Source organism: Penaeus japonicus, unplaced genomic scaffold (assembly GCF_977035675.1).
Source record: "Penaeus japonicus unplaced genomic scaffold, GWHDUDI00000001_assembly GWHDUDI00000035, whole genome shotgun sequence".
In the NCBI taxonomy this organism is placed as follows: Eukaryota; Metazoa; Arthropoda; class Malacostraca; order Decapoda; family Penaeidae; genus Penaeus; species Penaeus japonicus.
Window position 1 is genome coordinate 11589941 of NW_028234437.1, and position 25000 is coordinate 11614940.

Here is a 25000-nt window from a genome sequence, read left to right on the forward strand (position 1 = left end):
ACAGTATGAATTTTACCTCAACTGAAAGCTATTCTACAAAGTGCAATACCACTGAATCTTTTGCATCTACAGCTTTGAATAGATAGATTATTCAACCCATTCACGCTGGGGCGATTCCGGCTTTGCATGGTTGTAATGCCGGGGTTTTCAAACGCATAAGCTTAATGCCTCGAGACTCTCAGGCGCACAAGCCACAAGCCTGGGCTGCCTGCTTGCTCACCCCGGGCGCCAGCCTTGCCCAGATATCTTGTCACCAGCGTCTGACGCAAAAACCACAAAACGTGTCAGTATGTCATCTGGCGCGAATGGGTTAAATGATTCATTTTTTCATAGTTGACAAATTGTATTGCTAGTAAAAATGTGTATAAAAGAATTTTCAGGTTAGTCTTGCAAGGGAACAAAATAGTAACAACATAATTCAAAAATAGATTTATCAGGTTATAAGGGATGTCCTGGGGATCCACTCCTAAAATTTCTTTTAATTTAGTCACTATTTCTCTTTTTTTTGTCTTTTACTTAACAGTATGGATCACCAGTCACTGCCAAATGTAACGGAAGGAACATTATCATCAGCACTCCATTCCACACAAGGTGTCAAGCACGAGCTATCCTCAGTAGTAGATCTCCGATCGGTTGACACAGGTATGAGGTCCATGAGCAATGAAATGCAACCAGTGGAGGAGGACCTGCAACATGTGGCCCAGGACATTCATCAGGTCAGTCGGCAAATTCATCAGGTGAACAGTGGCATTCCTGTGGAGGATCTAAGACTGACAGAAGGGAACATACAGGCGGTGAGTGATGAGCAAGTGGATCCATTGGCGGTAGGAAATGAAGACACGCTGACCATGGACGGTGAGATGGGTGACATGGAACAAAATCAAGATGTGCAAGTGATCGCTCATCAGGTGAGATCTGGTTTTAATACCTTATTTATCCATTCTATTTTTATGTTTCATATGTGTAGAAATTAGGATGGTTGTCAGAGGCATTATTTTATAGTCCTAGTATTTTAACCCATTGGTCGCAGTTTTTATAAGATATGGTGCCATCCGCATTTACAACCCATGCTGCCTTGACACAAAATCATGGTATCTGCTATCATTGGGTTTATGTATTTCCTGCCAAAGCTAACTTTTTTCTATATATATATTTTTTTTTTTCGATACCTTCAAGAATGACCCCGCACCCTATTCCCCATGACTAGAGTTAGACCCCAACATTTTCTTCTTTGCTTCATATTTTGAATGAATCAGTATTTAAAAAAGAAAATGAAATGCAATGTGATATCTCGTAAATTAATACCTTGCTATAGATGACTGGCAAAACACTCAGCTGTGATGAAATAGAATGGTGGAGGGAAAAACTAATATAATTTAAATAGCAATTATCTTGTTGGCACTAATGCCTTACACAGGTGAAACATAGCACCATTGTGATATCCTGGTTTATAATGGAATAGGTTAGTTTTGTATGTATTTTTTTGTTTTGTTTTACTCTCTTAACCCTATGACGACGGTGCGTCACACTCGTGTGACACAGCCAAACTCCTTATGCCGGGGCGTCATGCCACCGTGATGATTACAATGCAATATTGCAATCGCCCAGCATCGGGGTCTTCGCGTAGCGAGTGCCCCGTCGGGAAAGGGTTAAAAATTGTTAAACATCTCATTTCCAGTATGTCTGCTATGGCAAGAAATGTGTTTTCTTTACTATTTTTATGTGTTTGTGACTGATTTAGTTTATCTTTCACATTCATTAAGCCTCTTATTGATTATTTTTATAGTTTTTTTTCTTAGTTCAACAATAACAAGGCTACAGGATTGTTCATCAATCATTTCATGACTAAACTAAACCAGAATCTCTTTTTTTCAGGCCAACCTTCTGGAGGATGCATCAGGTGTAATAAATTCTGACAAAACTATTAAACTGCCAGGGTTTTCAAGCCAGCAGACTCCTCATGAGGGTCATGACCCACATGACCTTCAATTAAGCAGCATAACTAGTGGTGCAGGAACACTGCCACTTGATGCCCAGCATTATTATGAAAGTCTCCACCCTGCACCAATTATGGTCTATGAGGTACCAGCTGGTAATATTGTCCCTTTTGATTCTCTTGTGTCAGTACCACTGGGAAAGAGCATAGGGGAAAAGAATAATGAAGGAGTTGACTTACTGCAAGCATCTGTGAGTGAGACTGTCTATGCCCATCAGTCACAGGATATGTCTCACCCATTATATGTGTTACACCAGCCACAGAAGAAGGAAGACAGTTCTGAAGGAATGGTGATAGAGCAGATCAACACCAATGATGGAGTAAGCCCAAATATTGTTCTAGAGAATAGAGATGCAAACAGTTTTAATAAGGTAGAAGGTCATTCATCTGGCATGATGCCCATTGGCTCAGAATTCAGCTTAATATCAACTTCATGTTACGATACCTCAGTCACAACAGTTGCAAATATGGCGCACCTCTCCATGTCTGCTGTCTACCAGTCCTCCACAGACACAGATAGTGAGGTAGCACTAACACTTGCCAGTTTAGGCAACCCAAAGAACGAGAAGATGGAGAGGGATTGTGTGCAGGCCCAGAATACAGAACCTTCAGATGTCATCCGTGCAGCCTCAATCATATCTGGAGTCACACAGCACCAACAGTTTGATGATATTCATCACCAGACTAACAACACATTGGAAGACCATATGGGGAAGAAAGATCAGAAATCTACCCTTGTTCTGCGAAGTAGAAGGAGCCGTGGCACAACGCCCAACCAACAGCAGCAGCAGGACATGGTAGCAGAGGAATGCAAAAAAGTGAACAGAAGAAAGAAGAGAAAGGACTCAAGACTTGTCAATTTTCCAAAATCAGAAGAAAATAACTTCATAATCCCAGATAGCATATTGCCAGTGAGGAACATGTCTACACCATCAATAACTTTGCAGAATGAATCTCAAAAAGAAAACCTTCTTGGTCAGCTTCTAAAGGCCTCTGAGCACTGTGAACCTGCCACACTCATCCCTGAGGGGGTTGTGGATGATGTGATACCTGCTGTTGGCTATAGGATTATGGACATGACAAACTTAAGTGAGATGATTAAAATGATGCACAGATGCACAGGATCAATGGGGGCCATAGTTATACAAGAGCAGGCATCACTGAGGGAAGGAGCTGTGTCGCAACTCAGTGTAATTTGCACTGGATGTCAGGTGAGTTCCACACTTTTTTTCTTTAGTATGATGAAAAGTAACAGCCACAGGTATACTTTTACCAACCATAACCAAAAATAGCCTCATTTTACAGCTATTACACAAGCTGTTACTCTAAAAATGCAAGATAAAAAACATTTTAGATGCTTAACCTTATAATGGTAACGCAGGGTCTGAGAGACCCAGCACCTTGTGTGATATATATTTAATTTATCTACTTATAATAGTGCTACGACCTTCGCTCTCCCTGTAACTTCCTGTTCAGTGAGTCAATGTTGGTCCTATGTTTTCGAATCTGTACAGCCTTTGCTTCCCTGTTTTTTTGGTTGGTTGGGTCTGTCAGATCCAACCGTAGCATTCACAGGTAATGGTTTGAGTCTGTTTATTGTAAGTCCATATGTCAAGAGCACTCCCAGTATGTCTGTCTTGACTGCATTTAGAAATCAATGCAAAGTTTGTTTACAGCCAGTCACTGATTCATATCCATTACTAGTTTTTTATATGGGGGTGTACTGCACAGAAGTTTCATAAAAAAAAGTAATTGTGTTTTCTATGAAAAAAAAGTCATTATTTATCTTGTTTTCCTGCAAGTCATGACACCGATGGCAAGCTGCACAATAAACACACAACAGTTGGTGGTCTGAGGAAGAATGCAAACAAATATTGAGGTTTCTGTAACATTACTTTTTCTTCAGGACTCCTAAATGTTAAGTGTGTTTTGTTACACTTCTTTAAAAGTAATAATTCAAAAAAAGTTAAGAGTAAAATTTCACCATTTTTGTTGGTCACTTAAAATAAAGGATACTTAAATTGTGTATCATGTCCAATTAATAAACTGAGCTTACTTGATTTTTTTTCTGTTTTCTTTTTTCTTTTCTTTCTTTTCTTTTCTTTCCTACTAGGTCTGACAGACCCAATGACACCATTCATATTTCTTAGACCTAACATTACCATTCAAAGGTTAAAAATCTTGGGGCATACCCAGACCCCCCAGACTTAGTTTCCCTCCTTTAGTCCCATGTAACATCCATTTTCATGGGTATTGGGTTTGATATTGATATAAATTGTATACTGGCTTATGCATATATTTATTTTATATGTATTGATCCCTTTAACTATTGCTATTGCACAACAGTAAAAGTTGCACACATTTATATGTTAAAAGGAAGGAGCTGTTTGTGCCACCAGTAACAGAACACTGGCCACTGGACCCTGGGACATCAATGCTCGAGTGGAGCAACTTACCAAGGAGTTCAACATCAAGGAAGACCAAGTTCAGCGCATGTTGGAGATCCTTGGCATCTTCTACCGGCCCTGCGATCCATCCCTACAGCCTATAGCACAAACAATGGTACTGGTTAGAACTGCTGGCTGTCTTTCTCATACTCTCCACTTTTCTCTCTCTCTAACTCTCAAATCTTTCCTCCTATACTCTGTCTTCATATATAAAATCTCTTTATATACACAATGTCTCAATGAATACAGTCTCTATATTATACACTATCTCTATGTATACACTCTATATATATATATATATATATATATATATATATATATATATATATATATATAATATATATATATATATATATATATATATATAATATATTATATATTATATATATATTTTCTCTCTCTCTCTCTCCTCTCTCTCTCCCCTCTCTCTCCTCTCTCTCTCTTCCCTCTCCTCTCTCTCTTCTCTCTCTCTCTCTCTCTCTCTCTCTCTCTCTCTCTCTCTCTCTCTCTCTCTCTCTCTCTCTCTCTCTCTCTCTCTCTCTCTCTCTATATATATCTATATATATATATGTTTCTATGTATACACTCTATTTATCCACTCTCCCTATATATATATTCTCTCTATGCGTACACTTTCTCTATGTATATACTCTCAATATATATACTCTCTCTGTCTCTCTCCTTCTCTCTTTCCCTCCCCTTCCCCCTTCCCCCTTCCCCCCTTCCCCTCTCTCTCTCCCCTCTCTCTCCCCTCTCTCTCCCCTCTCTCTCCCCTCTCTCTCCCCTCTCTCTCCCCTCTCTCTCTTTCTCTCTCTTTCTCTCTCTTTCTCTCCTCTCTCTCTCTCTCTCTCTCTCTCTCTCTCTCTCTCTCTCTCCTTCTCTCCTCTCTCTCTCTCTCCTCTCTCTCTCTCTCTCTCTCTCTCTCTCTCTCTCTCTCTCTCTCTCTCTCTCTCTCTCTCTCTTTCTTTTTCTTTCCTCCTCCTCTCCCTCCTCCTCCTCCTCCTCCTCCTCCTCCTCCTCCTCCTCCTCCTCCTCCTCCTCCTCCTCCTCCTCCTCCTCCTCCTCCTCCTCCTCCTCCTCCTCCTCCTCCTCCTCCTCCTCCTCCTCCTCCTCCTCCTCCTCCTCCTCCTCCTGCTCCTCTCTTCCCTCTTCTGTCCTCTCCTCTCCTCTTTCTCTTTCTCTTTCTCTTTCTCTCATCTCTCTTTCTCTCTCCTTTGCCCTCTCTCCCTTTTTCCCTCACTCCCTCTTTATTACGAGTGTTTGTATGTACATAAATGATACTTGGTCATTTACAACATGAGCTTGCAGGTTGATCCATATATTTTAATTGCTCCTAGGAGATGGAAGCGCCACCAGCACAGCCTCCAAAAAAGAAGCGAAAAAAGAAATCTGACACGGATTCTTCAGGAAAACCCAAAAACTTGGTCTGCACTGTTTGCAAAGAAAGATTTGTTGGTGTAAGTTTCTTGGAAAGGGTATTGTTTTATCAAGAATATATAGGAAATATAAGGAAGCATGTATTTTGCTCTCAGGCTTTCAGGGTAATATTTTTATTATTTGTTTATACCTGTATTTGTAATCTGAACACCAGAAAGTCTGACAAATCTTAAAAATTAAACTGTGTGTAGTTCATGTTTATAAAAAAAATAAGTAGTGCCACTGTCTATACTTCACAAACTTATAACATCTAGGGAGCACATTATGTTTACTTTGACTTAGAATTTAATTTTTGCCTCTGTTTTTGAATGAATTTAGTTGAAGGCTGTGCATCCTTGCTCTCAAAGATAGTATTGATATGGGGCAATTTTGGTTTCACAGGAAAATCACCTTAAGAAACACATGCACAGCCATGACTTGTCACTCCATACCTGCCCTTATTGTCATGCATACTTCAAGAAGCCTTTCAACCTGAAGCAACATATAAAGAAACATGAAAGTGAGTTCTATTTATTTTTGTCATAGATGAATCTTTTGTATGCAATGTCTTAAAATTAATATATGTGTCTGATAAAAGTACAGGTTCCACATCATTTTATCTATCCTACATTGTGAAAAATGAAAATAATGGACTGTTTGCTTGTGTCATGTCATAGAAGGTTGAATTTTATCTGTATATTTTGTTTTTCTCACAAGGTTAACTGCAAGTGATTTTAAATGAGAAACTGTGTTATCTCTATTAGAGTTTTTCTTAATGAAATGTACATAATATTTTTAGTTCAAATTGTATATACCTGAAATATGATGTTAAAAATATATTTACACTAAGAAATTGTAGTTCGGTAGAGATTTTGCAGTAAACCATATCTTCTTTCAGACTGCAAGTATGAATGTAATCAATGTCAGCGCGTCTTCACCGATAAGTCCACTTTACTGTGCCATGTAAGATCACAGCATGAAAAGAGGTAGGGGGCAAAAATTAAGTTATGTTGATATCATATGCCAAATTTATTAGTGTTGGGCAATAAAATATTGTGCACTAATATGTACCTAATGGTATTTTTCAGGTACAACATCCAGTGCGAAATTTGCTTAAAGAGGTTTTATCACCGGGCTCACTATAATGAACACATGAGGATTCACACTGGAGAGAAACCATACATGTGTGAGCTATGTGGTAAAAAATTCTCTTGGCATGACAGTGTGAAGAAACACATGCAGACACATAGTGCAGAATCAAAATACAAGTGTAGATTATGTGGCAAATGGTTTCGGTGAGTTGTCCTATAAAGAGAGAGTTAATTTTTTAAAGAAAAAATGTGATAAAAGTCCCATATTGTATGTACATTTAATATTCAAATGTGAAAATTGTATGTTATGTCATAATCTTAGTCTACTCTTCCGATATTTTGTCATTCCAAGCATAAAGAGTCATTTTGAGAATTTTAGGAGTTAGTCTAGTAGCATTACTTGTTATTGCAGGTGGCTTCAAGGAGTTCGACAACACTTACAACAACAGCACAAGTTAAAGAAGTGTGACATAGAGGCCCAGGTTGTCACTGCAGCAACTGAAACAGCATCAGCTCTTCCACAGTACCACCAACAATCTCAACCCACTCAACAGCAGCAACAGCAGCAACAGCAACAGCCACAGCCACAGCACAGCCACAACCAAACACAACAGCAACAACAACAACAACAACAACAACAACAACCAGGTCTTCCTCAGCCTCCTACTCAGCACCCAGATGACAATACTCCAGGAAGAGAGTACCACACACTCGAAGCCGCTGCACCCAACGATGATGCAACCTCCCAACAGACCTTAAATATGTTCCACGTGTCAGATGTGGAAGGACAACAACAAGGGATGTTCCAATATCACTAAAAGTAAATGGTATAAATGTATCTTCTCATCTTTTATCCTTTTTTTCTAGGATCAGGAGTCATTCTCTAGAATTATTATCTGTGATTTAGGTATCGGAAAAAACCTACTTGTTGACTGTGATATACTTCAGAAATTACTCTTCCATCATGTCCTTCTTCATGCTCAGTAAAAGACTCAGGCAGTTTATTTAAGGTGCGCCTTCCAAAATGCTGTTCATGTCCGAGAGTACAGTTATATTTTTTGAAGAGATGTAAATATGATGTAAATGTAAGTATTGTACTTGGCATTGGGGAAAAAAGATAAATGTATAAATAAATAGATACTTGCATAATATACCAAACCACACTTATGTTTTGATATTCAGATTTTCATTAGCAGTTACAGGTATTGCTTATCAGTCTCTAGTTTCTCTCTATCTTTCTCTCTCCCACCCTCCCCCTATACAAACAAACATTCACCTCACATACATATGAATATTATTTACACTTCTGAGCATGTATTTTCTCTCTTTATCTGATTTGTACATAGAAGGAACATGTATCTACCCAAAATTATTTGTGAAATGTAATCCTTTACTCTTATGCAAATTATTATAACACTTAATGAAGTAAGATGTATATACTTCAGATTTATGGGTGCTCATATAACATTGTTTAAATGCATTTTTGTATATACTTGTGGCTTGCTAAATAAGTAAGAATCACAGAGAAAAACTTCAATAGTCACTTTAGACATACTACTAAATATATTTAATTTACTTTATCTTTGTTTTATCAATAACAACCAGAAATTATAAATAAAATCATATTGACATCGCAAAGGCCATTTCCATTCCTGTTCATTACTCCTAAGGAGATACATGCGTTTGAGTGTGAGTCATTGTGAGAGAGAGAGAGGTGAGAGTGAGATAAATGAGAGAGATCTGAGAAAGGAAGAAAGGGAGATTTGAGAGACAGAGAGAGATCTGAGAGAAATTTAGGAGAAATCCAATGAGGTATACATTTTTTTCCGAGAGAAAGGCAGAAAGAGAGAGGAAGAGAGAGAGAGAGAGAGAGAGAGAGAGAGAGAGAGAGAGAGAGAGAGAGAGAGAGAGAGAGAGAGAGAGAGAGATATATGAGTGAGAGAGAGAGAGATCTGAGAGAGAGAGAGAGAGAGAGAGATATCTGAGAGAAATAGAGAAAGAGAGGTCTGAGAAAGAAAGGCACCAAAATCTGAGAGAGAAAGACAGAGAGATCTGAGAGAGGTAGAGAGAGAGAGAAAGAGAGAGAGATCCAATCAGAATGAGATAGAGAGAGAGAGAGATCTGAGTGAGATAGATTGAGAGAGAGATCAGTCAGATAGAGAGATCTGACTGAATGAGATTGAGAGAGAGAGAGATCTGACTGAATGAGATTGAGAGAGAGAGAGAGATCTGACAGAATGAGATTGAGAGAAAGAAAGAGAGAGAGAGATCTGAGTGAAATAGAGATCAGAGTGAGATTAAGAGAGAGAGTAAGATAGATAGATTGAGAGAGAGAACTGAATGAGATAGAGAGAGAGAGAGAGATCTGAGTGAATGAGATTGAGAGAAAGAGAGAGAGAGAGAGAAGGATAAACCAGATTTGCGGAGCAGGTGCTACGCGGGGCTTGTATGCACTGAGGCGAGCCCACCTGTGTCAGCACGTGCCGACTCGTGAGAGAATGTGCCAACGAGTGTTGATTCGATCTGAGCTTGGTTTGGTCCTTACCCAACACAGTGTCCAGCTGCGTCAGTAACCGCCAGGTGACAGTGGAAACTCTCGAGTTTGGACGGGACTCGATCTGTCAACCACGGGGATATGAAGTCGACATTGAGCTACCAGAGAGAGAGAGAGATCTGAGTGAGTGAGATTGAGAGAGAGAGAGATCTGAGTGAGATAGAGAGAGATCTGAGGGAAATAGAGATCTGAGTGAGAGAGAGAGAGAGAGATCTGAGGGAAATAGAGATCTGAGTGAGAGAGAGAGAACTGTGAGAGGGAGAGAGAGAGAGAGAGAGAGAGAGAGAGAGAGAGAGAGAGAGAGAGAGAGAGAGAGAGAGAGAGAGAGAGAGAGAGAGAGAGAGAGAGAGAGAGAGAGAGAGAGAGAGAACTGTGAGAGGGAGAGAGAGAGATAGAGAGAACTGTGAGAGGGAGAGAGAGAGAGAGAGAGAACTGTGAGAGGGAGAGAGAGAGAGAGAGAGAACTGTGAGAGGGAGAGAGAGAGAGAGAGATAGATCTGTGAGTGAGGGAGAGAGAGAGAGATAGATCTGTGAGTGAGGGAGAGAGAGAGAGAGAGATCTGAGTGCAAGAGAGAGATAGATCTGAGTGAGAGAGAGATAGATCTGAGTGAGAGAGAGAGAGAGAGAGAGAGAGAGAGAGAGAGAGAGAGAGAGAGAGAGAGAGAGAGAGATCTGAGTGAGAGAGAGAGATCTGAGAGAGAGAGAGAGAGTCAGTGTGTATATGTGCACATGCCAGTCAGATTTACTGAGTGAATCAATGAGCAAGTTAGTTAGGGAGCCAGGGAGTGAGAAGGCAGTCCATGATGATTTTCAAAATTTGTTGAAAACTTGGCTATATCCCCATCATCCTCTTACCATAGCTCACACAATGAACTACAGACAAAGAACATGATTAAACTTTAATACTTATTTGCCACTAAACTTCTATGAACTACAGGTAATGTTCGGCTTTGAAGATGTAAGAAATTGAAACACTTATAAAATATAATATTTTATTAAAAGAGTATGTATATTGTGCAGTATACATATATTACCCTTCATAATCCACATAATTCTAAAATCCTGTTACATTTATAAAATTCTATGACAATGAATCCTGTCATTTTATCAATCAAAGCTGTCAAAATCTTTATGCTAAAATCACAGCAATAATACAAAACATCAAGAAAACATTAAGTCCTGGTCCTTAAAAAGATTAAAATCATATGTTCAGCTTCCTGAGATTTTTGTGAATCAATAGCGTCTTTTGTCACAAGTGCTGACAGCTTAAGATAAAATTTTGTTGCCAGATGCCATTAATTCACTGATATATTCATGAGCTTTTGTTTCAAATATATATTGCACACAGTCCTGCTTTATTTTATGGTGTGCAAGCAGTGCAATGCAAGAGATTATGGAACCCAAGAGCTTTATGTCCTAGAGAGCTTCTCAGGGGGCATGTAGCCACATTCCCCAAGTTGCCATAGTCCCACCCTGCCATCTGGTCGAACCACCAGGTGTGTCATGCTGCCGTTGTGCAGGGTGAGGCGCAACCAGGCTTCTGGGGGTAGCTGGAGAGCTCTGTAACAGATATGGATTTGAAGTCTGTATTCTATATTTAGAGTTAAACTTTCTATAAGAATTACCAATGAATTGGATTTTGCATAGGTAATGACATCTCTTAATGATTTAATAAGTAAAACTGATATAATGAGAATTTCTAACTGATGGATTCACCCTTTCATAATTATGACTGAAAATGGTTTAGTATTTAGCTTTATTTTATCTATAATATATAGCAAATAACTGAGCAACTACTTAAGTATATTCACATGCAATGCATTACAATACTAATAACAACAAAAGTAATTTAACCACATTTCAAATCAACCCATTGAGTACAGGTGTCATGACATACATGGTGCCGATTAGGACTAAAAGACAGACGTCAATGCATACATGATGCAACATTGGGATCTGCTCACAGTTGAAGCAAACACACAGTCATAAAGTATTCTGGATGTAACGGCACTAGCTCCAGAGCTACAGGGTTCCAAAGTCAGCCTAAACCCGCATTTTATGATGGATTTATGGAAAAATATTGTTTAGGGTAGTCTGCACTACCCAGAGGGCATAAAACACCCTTTCCCCATCCCTCCAATTTTTAGCTGGTGCCGCTAGTGTCAGAGATTGTCCATCCTTACTGCCATTTAGGTTGTTAGGCGCCCCGTCCAAAATGGGTTAAAATTTCCACTGGTCAAAATGTTATCTTTCGGCATTGTATTAATATAAAAGACATTATATTCTAGCCTAAGTAATGACTAGTGCAGCCACTCACCTGCAAACAAAGTATCTGATAACATTGGCATGGCACACAAAGACCTCGTAACTATCTTTCTCCTGGGAAGCTGGAGCTCTATGGACATATCTTCTGAAGGCAGCCTCAATACGTGCACCATCTGCGTAAAACTTCTGAAAGAAACGGGATTATAATTAATTTTTTAAAATCAATAAATGTAATAGTGTACACATCAACATACTCTATATATTCATAGGAAATGCTTATATCCATATACCCACAACAATAAAATATACATAGTGTTGCATTATTACTATTCATGTTAACAAAACAAGTCCTATCAATTCCTTGCATAGAATCTTATGCTGAAGGGCAAATTCCTAAAAATCGACTTACGTGCATCTCTGGCTTCCAACTCCCAACGGGAGGCTCAGGGGGTATTGGTGCTCCCTCCCTTAGTAAGTCACATCGTTCAACTACTTCAACGTTTTCTAGCTTTTTAAGGATGATTTCTGCAGTCTCTGTGGCACGTGTCATTGTTGAATAGACAACGCGAGAATAAGGGTAGGTGAGTTCTTGAAGACGGAGTCCAGTCAATGCTGCTTGTTCTCGACCTGAGTAGGTGGGAGAGGATTGGCGTTTGGTAACTAAGTTCAACAGCAGATACCATTCCATTCACAAGTTATAAGCTTACAGTACATGAACACATATACAATTAGATATAAACATATTCAGTGATATATTCTCATTAATGCAAGATTCAGTTAAACCAAAATCTCATAAAATGGAGAGCACACACAAATCCTTTTATACAGCTTATCATTACCACAAGCCATTTCCATTCTGTGCAAGATACATCACCTGTCCATCATACCTACATCCATAGTGCACAGATATCCTACCTAAATTGGTGAGATAACGTTCATGATCTGTGACTCCATCCAAATTGTACTGTCCATGGCGTATGAAGATCAAATGACGGGAAGCAGTGGGACGGACCTTTTCGTAGCGCTCATCATTACCCTCCAGATTATTATTGTTCTCATCAAACTTGGATTTTGCAGGCTTCACTAAACTGTGTACTTCCCGCCTGGTAGGGAAAGGAGAAGTGAATTGAGCATTATGAAGACACATTTTTCAACAACATAAATATTATATTTCATAAAATAAATGGTGACAGAATTGAATAACATGTGATAACTCTAAAAGCTTTTTTTCACATCAATATATATCAGTGATTTGTGTCTTTGTAAATTTTCAATGATATTCATTCAATAACAGTAAATTTAGGTGTAAAGAGTCAAAAGGGGTGTAAAATTTAGCAAGTTATATAACTTGCACTAGTGCTCTGGCTGATGACTACTATCAAAAGGCTGCAAGAGCTAAAACTGGTTATAAGTGTTTGTGACCCAAGAGAAAATGATCCAAGTGCATTGTGCTGTGTTATACAAAGTGTTCTGAAACACTCAAAATCTATATTAATTTTGATCACATTGATTATGGAAATTTAACCCTTCCGAGATAGGCCACATCTTAAGATGTTTAACCTGGACTGGGCATCTTAACATGTGTGTTTTCTATTATTTTCTAGACTGATGGTATGAAATATGAGTCTATATATAAGCAAAGTGATACTAATTAGCATTTGTTAAATATGTCATCATAACTGAAGGAATAAGAAGTTTGTAATTTCAACAAATGGAAAAATCCAGTATAAAAGTGCAAAAATGCCCACAATGGAAGGGTTAATAGTTAACTATTAAACACATCATTATTTTGCTTATCCTAAAGCCTTAGACATACCAAAAATCTCAGGAGAGGAAACGCACGGCCAATTATAAGGTATGATGAATAGTCACAATGCACTTGGCTGGCTTCCAGATAAATTGTCACCTGATGAAGGTAAGGGTTATATTGTTCACTTGTCAATGACAGAGGAAAGAACAAATCTATGGCCTATCTGCTACAATGTATTATGCTGTGGGTCATTTTTATAATACTGGTATTAAAACCATCCATTTTCAATAAATATTTTCAGATGTTTTCTATCCATTAGGAAAAATCTCTGTCAGAATAAGAGATAAGAGGAGTGGAAATTAGAAAGTGAAGGAAAATCATTATATCATCATTACTGAATGCATAAATACAGAAATCACTGGAAAACACAAGAGTGACTTATGCTTGTTTAGAGATTCCTAGGCCATACATTTACCATGGTATCCAGAGCCTTAGCCTCTTGGGTGAAGCCAGGAACCATCTTTACAACATTGAAGTATACAATATAGAAGTGCACTGTAATCTATATAAAAATAATTTCATATTTATATTAACTAGATCACAACACCATATGTCATCTGATAGAGAGCAGACGGCTGAAACATAAATCATTAGGTGGATTTTTTTCTTTCTTTCTTTATTATGGAGGGAGATCAAGCTCACACATATTATAAGAAAAGTGTCTCTATGAGATGAGCAGATGATTCAAGCAGTAGTAGTAATGAACAAAGTCTGAAAAAAAAAAATAGTGGTAATGGGAGGAGAGTCATTGCCCCAATCTTAGCACTTATACCTTATTCATGCATACTATTTTCTGCCCCTGTTAACTGTGCATGGGAAGATAAGCCAGTCATCTAATGGTAAAATCCTTAGATTAAAAATGCTTCCTGTCTTATTAAAAAAGGTCAATAATTATTGAACCACTGATAAATTATGTGCCAAACATTTTTCTTTTTTTTTGAGAGAGTTTCAACTACTATTCCAACTAAGAAAACTAGTTTTCTAATGGCATCTTTAAATGTGATATGGACTTAGCATTTTGTATATTCAAATGGAAATTCTCATAAATATACACACATAAATAAACACACATGCACACCATATACATATAAACATGCACAAACACACACAGGCACACGTACACGCAACACACACAGGCACACATACACGCAACACACACAGGCACACGTACACGCACCACACACAGGGACATGTACACGCACCACACACAGGGACATGTACACGCACCACACACAGGCACACGTACACGCACCACACACAGGCACACGTACACGCACCACACACAGGCACACGTACACGTAACACACACAGGCACACGTACACGCACCACACACAGACACACGTACACGCACCACACACAGGCACACGTACACGCACCACACACAGGCACACGTACACGCACCACACACAGGCACACGTACACGTAACACACACAGGCACACGTACACGCACCACACACAGACACACGTACACGCACCACACACAGGCACACGTACACGCACCACACACAGGCACACGTACACGCACCACACACATGCACACGTGCGCACACAATACATACTCACACGCACACACCATACACCATACTTTCTCCTAGCAATAGGAGTTGCCTGCTGTCCAAACAAGAGAGTCAATTCTTTTCTCCCACCATATTCCATACAGGCCTATTAATATGTGCAGCATGATTATTTTGAGATGTGCAAAATTTTCAAGAGAAAACTTATTGGTGTGCAAAATACAAAGTTTCCAACCTGGCACATCATCCTGAGACTACTTGGTCAGAGGCTTACCAGCTGTGGCATCCCCAATGAACCATCTTCACATGTCCCTGTGTTGCGGCTCAATGGGCAACACAACTCTTGGCAACCGGTACATACATATAAATTGAGAAAGAGAACAAGACAGAGAAACAAAAGAATATGTATATAGGTAGATCAGAATAGGACTTAGCAAAAATGGAGAAAAAATATGATAAAATTCATAAGGAACACAAAAACGTGTTGTCCATAAAAATAATCTCCAAAGTGTCAAGAATCACTTACCTGAGTGTGTGTGTGTGAACTGTGTGTGTGTGTGTGTGTGTGTGAACTGTGTGTGTGTGTGTGTGTGTGTGTGTGTGTGTGTGTGTGTGTGTGTGTGTGTGTGTGTGAACTGTGTGTGTGTGTGTGTGTGTGTGTGTGTGTGTGTGTGTGTGAACTGTGTGTGTGTGTGTGTGTGTGTGTGTGTGTGTGTGTGTGTGAACTGTGTGTGTGTGTGTGTGAACTGTGTGTGTGTGTGTGAACTGTGTGTGTGTGTGTGAACTGTGTGTGTGTGTGTGAACTGTGTGTGTGTGTGTGTGTGTGTGTGTGTGTGTGTGTGGAGTGTGTGTGTGTGTGTGTGTGGTGTGTGTGTGTGTGTGTGTGTGTGGGCTGTGTGTGTGTGTGTGTGTGTGTGTGTGTGTGTGTGTGTGTGTGTGTGTGTGTGTGTGTGTGTGAACTGTGTGTGTGTGTGTGTGAACTGTGTGTGTGTGTGTGTGTGTGTGTGTGTGTGTGTGTGTGTGTGTGTGTGTGTGTGTGTGTGTGTGTGTGTGTGTGTGTGTGTGTGTGTGTGTGTGTGTGTGTGTGTGTGTGTGTGTGTGTGTGTGTGTGTGTGTGTGTGTGTGTGTGTGTGTGTGTGTGTGTGTGTGTGTGTGTGTGTGTGTGTGTGTGTGTGTATTAACTGTGTATGTGTGTGTATTAACTGTGTATGTGTGTGTTAACTGTGTATGTGTGTGTATTAACTGTGTATGTGTGTGTATTAACTGTGTATGTGTGTGTATTAACTGTGTATGTGTGTGTATTAACTGTGTATGTGTGTGTTAACTGTGTATGTGTGTGTATTAACTGTGTATGTGTGTGTTAACTGTGTATGTGTGTGTATTAACTGTGTATGTGTGTGTTAACTGTGTATGTGTGTGTTAACTGTGTATGTGTGTGTTAACTGTGTGTGTGTGTGTTAACTGAGTGTGTGTGTGTTAACTGAGTGTGTGTGTTGTGTGTTAACTGTGTGTGTTGTGTGTTAACTGTGTGTGTTGTGTGTTAACTTTGTGTGTTGTGTGTTAACTATGTGTGTTGTGTGTTAACTGTGTGTTAACTGTGTGTGTTGTGTGTTAACTGTGTGTGTTGTGTGTTAACTGTGTGTTAACTGTGTGTTAACTGTGTGTACGGGAGTGTTGCAACCGTTTCAACCATATCACTTAGATATGGAGTTTTATGCTTTTAAACACACTGATATTGAGTCAATTATAACAGAGAATAAACAGAAAAATCAGAGTAATTAACCTGTCCCAATTCCAGTCCCACTTGACGGAAGGCGTGTAACCCGTTGTCCATGATGCCAGAGCGGTATTCCTGTTTCCTTTACTTGCAATTACATAACCAGCAATTGCTCCTCCCGCTGTGGCTGCGAGAATGCTTAGTCGTCCCATTTTTTTCATCCAGTGCATTGTAAATTGTTCGTATGAGCTCAATCAACGTAGAGTCTCTGACACGCTCTCACACCACCTTGTTATCAGCTGGCCGGCGTAAACATACTTTTATAGACAGTACACTTATATTATATTACATGACACCGGATTGATCTAATTGATTAAAGTTATCCACATCATTATTATTTTAGTTTAATCTTGATATACTGATAGATATAATGTAAATATATTAATATTTATACTCACTATCCCTTTGATAATTGTCTCGCCTTATTTCGTTAAGTAATCTAAGGAATAGTTATCAAACCTAAAATATAATCGTTCTTTATACAAAGACAATAATATTGATCAATAATATTTCATAATAAGACTACTGTAAAGACAATAAAGACGATATTTATTTTCCAAAGCTGTTGTCATCGCAGAGCCATCTAGCGGCTGCCTTTTGAGTTCTTTCTGGACGAGAGAACGTGAGTTAATGTTCTTGTGCTTGAGATTATAGTGAATATCGGTGAATATCTCCTGCATCGGTAAAGGGATTTTACTTTGAGGGGAAATAAGAGGATAGTAAGAATCCTTTGAAGTGTAGGTGGTGGATAATAAGGGAGAAATTGAGGGATGAGTGTGAGATATAAGCGGGAAGTGGATGGTGAAGCCGCCTGTGGATGTAAACAAACCTTTCTTTTGCAAGTACACGAGGATTTGAAGTTAGAAGTTGTTCTCCGGTGTGAACATATTTTGCAGTGAAGTATATTCGAAGTTGAATTAGGGCTGAGAAATGGTAATGCTCAAAAAGTAGAAAATGTGGGCAAGGAAGGAATTTAATTCAGACTTGGTAGGCCGACAAGCATGGATGTGCATGTTACTCGAGTAACATGTGTTGTTTAAGTAATTTGCAACCAGTGATGAGTAGAAGGAAATTTTGATGCAATTATGTGGACGTTTTATGGGCATAGTAATGAATTGGGTTGTAGTATACTTACAATTTTCGGAAACTAGTAACTCGAGAAACTTTACTATTTATATCCTGTTGTATATTGTTTGCCTACAGTTTTCCGTATTTTGAGAATGGTAAAGCAAATTAGCTGGTAGTGGCGTTCTGGTTGGCATAAGTCTATTGCCCAATTTCCACTTTTGAGCAACACTTGTGAATCAGGGATTGGAGGAAGCTCGTTTGTGGCTGTTTTTCAGTGCCTCCCTCTTTTGATCTTTATTTCTGGTCTAAATTGCAAATTAATTTAGTGTTATTGGTATGCTTGATATTGATGGTAGTATTTTCATTGCCTCCTTGCCTTCATCATCCAGGAAAAAAACATTACCTTGCATGCATCCTGCCATGCCAATGTTGAAGTTTTCATTGTTTTCTGATTTGATGATAGCCAAGGTGGTCTATCTTCCCAGAATGTGGTTGATTGTAGGCCTAGGCTTTGGTGCAGACGGGTGTAGTAACCATGAAGACAAGAGGTTATTGGGGTTGTGTGGTTATTGGTAAGGTTTATGCTGAACTGTGCTGTTGGTGTTATGAATCGCACATGCAAGTAAAGTTGTTTTATCTCGTCACTTACGATTTGTTTGAAGTAGGCCTATGTAGCTTGTATAGGTATTTGCTAACTTCAATCCTATTCAATTTTTATGTAGAAGTGAAAGGTTTTTACGTAGTTGAAAGATGATTCCCCATGTGCTCTTATCCTATTTGGGTATTTAATCTACAGTATAGGAAGTAAGTCAAAAGCAGCACACAGCTGAATGAGGAAAGGGGCAGGGCACTTCAGGAGCAATTGGTGTGAAAATTTAATTGGTACACTTATGTTTGGAAACATTTTCTATTGTCTGGTAAACTGTTTCAAGTTACATGATAGGACCAATACAGAAGGCTTCAATATTTAAAAAAAAAAAAGTTCCTCACAAAACCAATGACATGTCTATAATTGTACTAGATATAGTTTTTTATTTATTTTATTATACAATAAAAGCTGATTGACAATACAAGTGCAGGGATTAATTTATACCAGTAGTATAGTATCTTGAAGTAATGTACTCTAAATTGGTATTTTTACCCAACATACTAAAAGATTTCCTCTGCTTCAGACCATGGTGGAAACGAAGAAGCCTGCGGCCGAGAAAAAGGCTGAAAAGGCGCCTGCCAAGAAGCCTGCAGCTGAGAAACCCAAGGCAGCCAAGCCTAAGGATGCCAAGCCCAAAGCTGCCAAGCCTAAGGATGCTAAGCCTAAGGCTGCCAAGCCAAAGGACGCAAAACCCAAGGACGCAAAGCCCAAGGAAGTCAAGGCCAAGGATGTGAAACCTGTGCCAATGAAGCGTAAAACCAAGCTGGAGCTCCTTCGGGAAAGGAAGCCAAAGGGCATGAAACCCAAGGACAAGAGCAAGAGCAAGCCCAAGCCAGTCAAGGAGAAGAAGCCTAAGGAGAAGGAACCCCTTGGCAAGAAGCCCCTTAAGGCTGGCTGCTACAGGATCTGGAAGGGCAAGAAGGTAGGTTTATCAAGCTTGTAATTTGTCTGTGCACTGTTACATGGTAAATGAAGCTCTTGCCTTTAATTAACCAATTTGCCGGCGATGAGATTTGGTCAAGGCCGGTGTGCTGGGTGAGTGGACTTACAACACTCGCTCGCGGCTAGTGCGCCCAAGAATCCTGAGGCATTAGGTTTGTGCGTTCTCGGCATTCAGACCATTTAGAGCTGGAATAACACCAATGTGAATGAGTTTAATAGGGGAGTTCACTCAAAATACTTAATTTTTCCCAAGCTTTGTTTTTCAAGCTTAGCACACTAAATTGGAGCAAAATGCAACTTTAATTATTTTATATACTTTTTCATAAGTGGTTGGAAAGCTACAGGAAAAGTTTTCCCCAATACAAAGCAGAAAGGATGAGTATTTAATTTCTGAAGTAAGGTCTGGTCCTTGGGACAGGGGAACTTATGTATTTCAAGTATATACATTGTGGGTTCATGCAGAGTAGAGTGTAAATAACAAAGTTGAATTCCATGCTTTTACCATGGTGACAGTGTATGGGGCAATTCCCCTAGATTTCATCTTCATTTCCATTTTAATTTATTGGTTAGATTAACCTTGTCATTAACATAAATTATATTTACATTAGATTAGCATTGCTGAAGATTACTTAAAGAATGGTCCCACTCTACTGGCAGATTTCGGGAAGGCACAACTAAATTTTTTGGTAATAGATCAATCTATATTCTTGCCCACATACCTGAAAGAATTATGAAAAAATTATAATACCCTTTTTAAAATCCTTGTGAAAATCTGTTGAACACTAAATTTATTTTCAACAATTAAGGGATTTGGTTTGATTTCTTATGTTGTATTAATGTGACTTGAAGTGAGTTTTTAGAACTTGACACTTAATACTTGATGTATGGATGTATATTGAATTTATCCTAATAATTCCATGAAAGTTTGAAGTGAGTGGCTGTTATCCAAGGACAAAGTACACTACAGACTACTTTTCAATACGACTTGTACAATACTTGATCAGTGAAGTGGGAAAGGGTAAGGGATTATCCCTTACCCTTAGTATGTTCACTCCAAATCATATTACATTGCCCAGCAGTTGATAATGGTAAAAGTGGAGAAATAGAAATCTTGTATTTCAGTTGCATTGTTCATGTGATTAATATACTTCTAATCTCTTTAGGAAATCATCAGAAGGAAGAACTACATTGTGAAGCCTATTGGTGGTGCAAACAACGGTAATGCTCGTCGTGTCCTCCAGAACAAGAGGCCTGCATACTATGCTGCGCAGTTGAACAAGAAATATATCCGCAAGAGGAAGCCCAAGTAAGTTGTACTGCACTATCACACACAAGCATCTTTATTAGTCTTCTGGTTGTGGTTGAAACAGTGTTGCAAGACTATTTCTATGATTAAAGAATTTATTTTTTCTCCCTTACTTAGGACCAGCTTCAAGCGCCTGCGTCCCTCTATCACCCCAGGCACCGTGTGCATCATTGTTTCTGGTGTACATAAGGGAAAGAAGGTTGTTTTCTTGAAGAGGCTAGTTAGTGGCCTGTGCTTGGTCACTGGTAAGTAGTTGATGATGCTTGAACTGTTAGGAATGTTTTGAATTGTAATCCAATGAATAATGTCATCTATATTATTTGTATAGATTTTTCTAGTTTGATATAAACCTATTCCCTTATGAATTGTTTGTTAGACTTGCACTAATTAAATATTGTTTCAGGTCCCTTCAAGATCAATGCCTGCCCACTCCGTCGTATCAATCAGATCTACTTGATTGCCACTGCCACAAAGCTTGACATCTCCAAAGTTGAAATCCCAAAACACATTAACGACAGATACTTCCGACGAGGAAAAGCTGTGCGTTCCAAGAAGGAAGAGGGAGATATCTTTGGACAGAAGACCGAGGTCAGTTTAGTTGGGAATTATGTCCCAGACTTATTTACATCATTAGTATTAAACTGCATATTCTGCCATCTTCAGTGTAACTTATAAAACTAATGATTATTGCTATTTCTCACAATTATCACAACTGGTATTTAGTGATAGTTGTAAGTTTGCAAATTAGCTACCCCCCTCAAACTGAATTCCTAGTTTTCCTGAATAGTTAATAATGGTACATAGTTTCTTTATTTCCCAGCAAGAGCAAAGTTTTTCTTTCATAACCTTAATTAACCAAAAACTTTTCAGAAATATGTTGCTTCTGAGCAGCGAAAGAAGGACCAGGAAGAGCTTGATGCCAAACTGATATCTGCCATCAAGGAGCGAGATGACAAGAAAATGTTTTTCGGTTACCTGGGTTCATACTTCGGCCTCAGGAACAGAATGTACCCACACATTATGAAGTTCTAAATAAAGATGTGGATGGGATTTCTTTAGTATTTTTTACATTTTTTCATCTCTTCCATTCTGTGCAACCTTTGCATTGCACCCCCTTTCAATAATTAATGTCAGTAATATAACAGTACAATCGCTAATTAGGGATCAATGGCTATTTCGATGCTGTTGGATGCACAATAAGGTTTTGGTTAAGGATTCCGCAGATCAATTTTGTGCAAATGCTAGTATATAAAAGCAGTAAGAACTTTTTAAGAACAGTTGATTCAAAAGATCATTGAATTTGTAAGCACCATAACCATAAACACAACTTTGCAGAAAATTGTGACAATATGAAAAGTGAGTTGAGATTGCATCACATAAGCCCACTGAAGGCTAAGAAACCAGAGTTGGTTTGACCAACTTGGTTTTCATTCCTAGTTTTTGGCAGTAAATGTAGTGAAGTTGACTGGACAAATGATGTATTTTCACAATAACCTGAATAATTAACAAAACATTTAGACCCTTAACCATATCCTGTTGCAGTAACCTGAAAATCTTGGGCCACATGTATGTGAAGAAACTGCCTTGAAAAGTTACATGTACAGACAACAATTTAACAATATTAAAAACTACAGGCCCAATTTTCAAAGGCTATTTCACAAGATTTTGTCAGATGTATGGAATCGGGATTTAAAACTATTAGATGTACCAAGACTGATGATGGTTAAGGCCATGTCCACACGGACATTTTGGTAAAACAATGCGGATTATGTAACCGTTTTAATTATCAACTAGAATATATTCTGATTACCTGCTTTCCTCCAATAATCCTTGTGCTTGACAGATTGAGAAAAACAATAAATTTTCACTTTTATTAGAACAATTTCTTTGATCTATGAAACATTGTTTTCTGTATAAATTTTTCCCTCCACATCTCCCACTCCTTTTTTTTCTCTTTCTCTCTCCCTCTCCTTTTTTTCCCTTTCCCCTTCCTCCTTTAAGCTATGAGGTACGTAGGTTGAATGGTAAAAAGAAAAAAAACATTATCTGGCACAAGGTGTATTTCCTTCCTCATTCTATAACCGTTCAGATCATATCTTTGTAATAGAAAAATAACACTAAAACAGAACGGTTACAGATAAACCGATACGGAAAATTGCCAATGAGTCTCTCCATATGAATCAATACGCTTTTCATTGATAGCTCGGATCAAAAGAAATGTCTAGACACATTAGTGAATGCTTACGGAGATGTAGCATGTTAACCAGGCCGACCGCACAGGTGATTCATTTATGTACGCTTAGAAATTTTTGTTACTTTAGATTTAAATGTAAAAACTTGATACATAGTAGACTTTACTAAAAGGTCGAGCTTTAAAGCTGTAACAAATGGGTACTCCTGGACATTGAACATTTAACAAAAGTAGTCCAATATATGCAATGTAAAATTATTTTGCATTTGCAAAGTAAGTTACAATATTAGTTCGTAGAAGCTGGTACCTATTATTTTTTCTGATAAACTACTACTAAACAATTTGAAAATTGTATGAAGGTATTACAAAATATCGATGTCCATAGACTTCAATCGTTGCAGCTAATTGGCAATTAGGACACATTTTTTTAGGCATAGATTCACAGCAACCTGTAACTCTTATTATATATCAACTCTTCCATTATGGATATTTCTTATCGCTAAAGGAAACTATAATCTCACAAGACATGGCCATAAGCCTAGTGTGTATGTTTTGATTTCGTGGTTACGTTGAATTGATAAAATATATCGGCTAAATGTACATACTGAACATTTCCACACACTATATGAAATATACCAGTGATATTCTTTTCTACGGAAATGTAATGGAATCTACCTGAGGATTAATCATAAATACGGCAATGTCAGACCATCCCAAACCACGAGATATGGACACTTACAGAGCTTATTAGAACCTTTGATTTAAATATAAAATTAAAACTAATACCACTACTAACATTAAAAACATTTTGAGCAAAGGCGTATCCTACGTATACACCAATTGGTTCTTACAAAGAAAAGTTTACGCTGTCGTTAGTATATATGTATATATATATATATATATATATATATATATATATATATATATATGTATACATATGTATATATATGTATACATATGTATACATATGTATATATATGTATATGTATACATATATAAATACATATATATTTGTATATGTGTGTGTATGAGTGCATATATATATATATATATATATATATATATATATATATATATATATATATATATATATATATATATATATATATACAATATCAATATATATTTTATGTCATTTGTATCTGTGTATGTTCACCAACATCGGAACTACTACATGTTTTCAAACAGCGATAGACATCAGTTATGGATTTACTTAATGATGACATGCAGTGAAACATCTCAGTATGTGGTCATGAATAACAATAAGTTCACTGTGTACAGACAGTGATTTTCTATAACTATGGTATACAAAAACATGTTCACTGTGGTATTTCTCCAGTCAGATATTCAGTTATGGTGTATATGCACGTAGTAAAAGTAATTCCCTTCATTCGAACTGTGACATAGTGAGTAAGTGGACGAAAGAAAAGTAACTGATGAAACACCATGAATTACCTACAACAAAACGTACTTCCATTATTTTCAAACAACCGTGGATTTTTTTTCCATATCACCATATGCTATTCGTTATCAAATAGCTATAAAACAATTTAATTCCATTTCCTCCAAAATCAACAAACATATCAGTAAGAACTTTTTTTTTTTTAAATTAAAAGACACTATTTTATGCCATTCACTGTTTCGTTGCTGTGAATAATCACTTTGTGCGTACGTTCGTTAAGACAAACAGAAACATTATTAAAATAAGTCTTTCAAACAAAAAAACATTTGTTTTTCTTACCAATGAAAAAATCACATTTTAATTAGGAAGTTACAAATTGTCTAAGCTTATAGTTATATGATATATGATTTATATATATATATATATATATATATATATATATAATATATATATATATATATATATATATATATATATATATATAATATATATATATATATATATATATATATATATATATATATAATATATATATATATATATATATAATATATATATACACATATATAGA

At 37.8% G+C, this 25000-nt stretch overlaps 3 protein-coding genes across 5 annotated transcripts in view; 2 read left to right on the forward strand and 1 right to left on the reverse strand.

Annotated features, from left to right (window-relative positions):
* The window catches only part of LOC122258636 (uncharacterized), a 10539-nt gene extending 1951 nt beyond the window's left edge, over positions 1–8588 (forward strand). For both annotated transcript variants that reach the window (XM_086531343.1, XM_043024679.2), the window contains exons 2-9: positions 524–908; positions 1876–3207; positions 4373–4558; positions 5781–5900; positions 6262–6379; positions 6758–6845; positions 6948–7154; positions 7363–8588. In XM_086531343.1, the coding sequence (XP_086387469.1) occupies positions 525–908; positions 1876–3207; positions 4373–4558; positions 5781–5900; positions 6262–6379; positions 6758–6845; positions 6948–7154; positions 7363–7768 (2841 nt within the window). In that variant the 5' untranslated portion in view covers position 524 and the 3' untranslated portion in view covers positions 7769–8588. The remainder of the gene's footprint in view (positions 1–523; positions 909–1875; positions 3208–4372; positions 4559–5780; positions 5901–6261; positions 6380–6757; positions 6846–6947; positions 7155–7362) is intronic.
* Positions 8589–10478: 1890 nt separating this feature from the next.
* LOC122258644 (serine/threonine-protein phosphatase PGAM5, mitochondrial) lies at positions 10479–17133 on the reverse strand. 2 transcript variants are annotated; one of them, XM_043024720.2, is made up of 5 exons: positions 16878–17133; positions 12684–12871; positions 12178–12395; positions 11821–11951; positions 10479–11063 (listed from the first exon to the last, which is right to left on the reverse strand). In XM_043024720.2, the coding sequence occupies exons 1-5, from the start codon at positions 17039–17041 to the stop codon at positions 10913–10915; spliced, it is 852 nt and encodes a 283-aa protein (XP_042880654.1). In that variant the 5' UTR covers positions 17042–17133; the 3' UTR covers positions 10479–10912. The 2 variants fall into 2 exon arrangements, with proteins under 2 accessions (XP_042880654.1, XP_042880653.1); XM_043024719.2 differs by having other exon boundaries at positions 11821–11954; positions 16878–17121.
* A 1978-nt stretch (positions 17134–19111) lies between these two features.
* LOC122258643 (uncharacterized) lies at positions 19112–21886 on the forward strand. Its single transcript, XM_043024718.2, has 5 exons — positions 19112–19510; positions 20694–20836; positions 20954–21081; positions 21240–21424; positions 21707–21886. Exons 1-5 carry the CDS (start codon positions 19115–19117, stop codon positions 21866–21868), a joined length of 1014 nt encoding a protein of 337 aa, XP_042880652.1. The 5' UTR covers positions 19112–19114; the 3' UTR covers positions 21869–21886.
* Positions 21887–25000: the final 3114 nt, after the last annotated feature.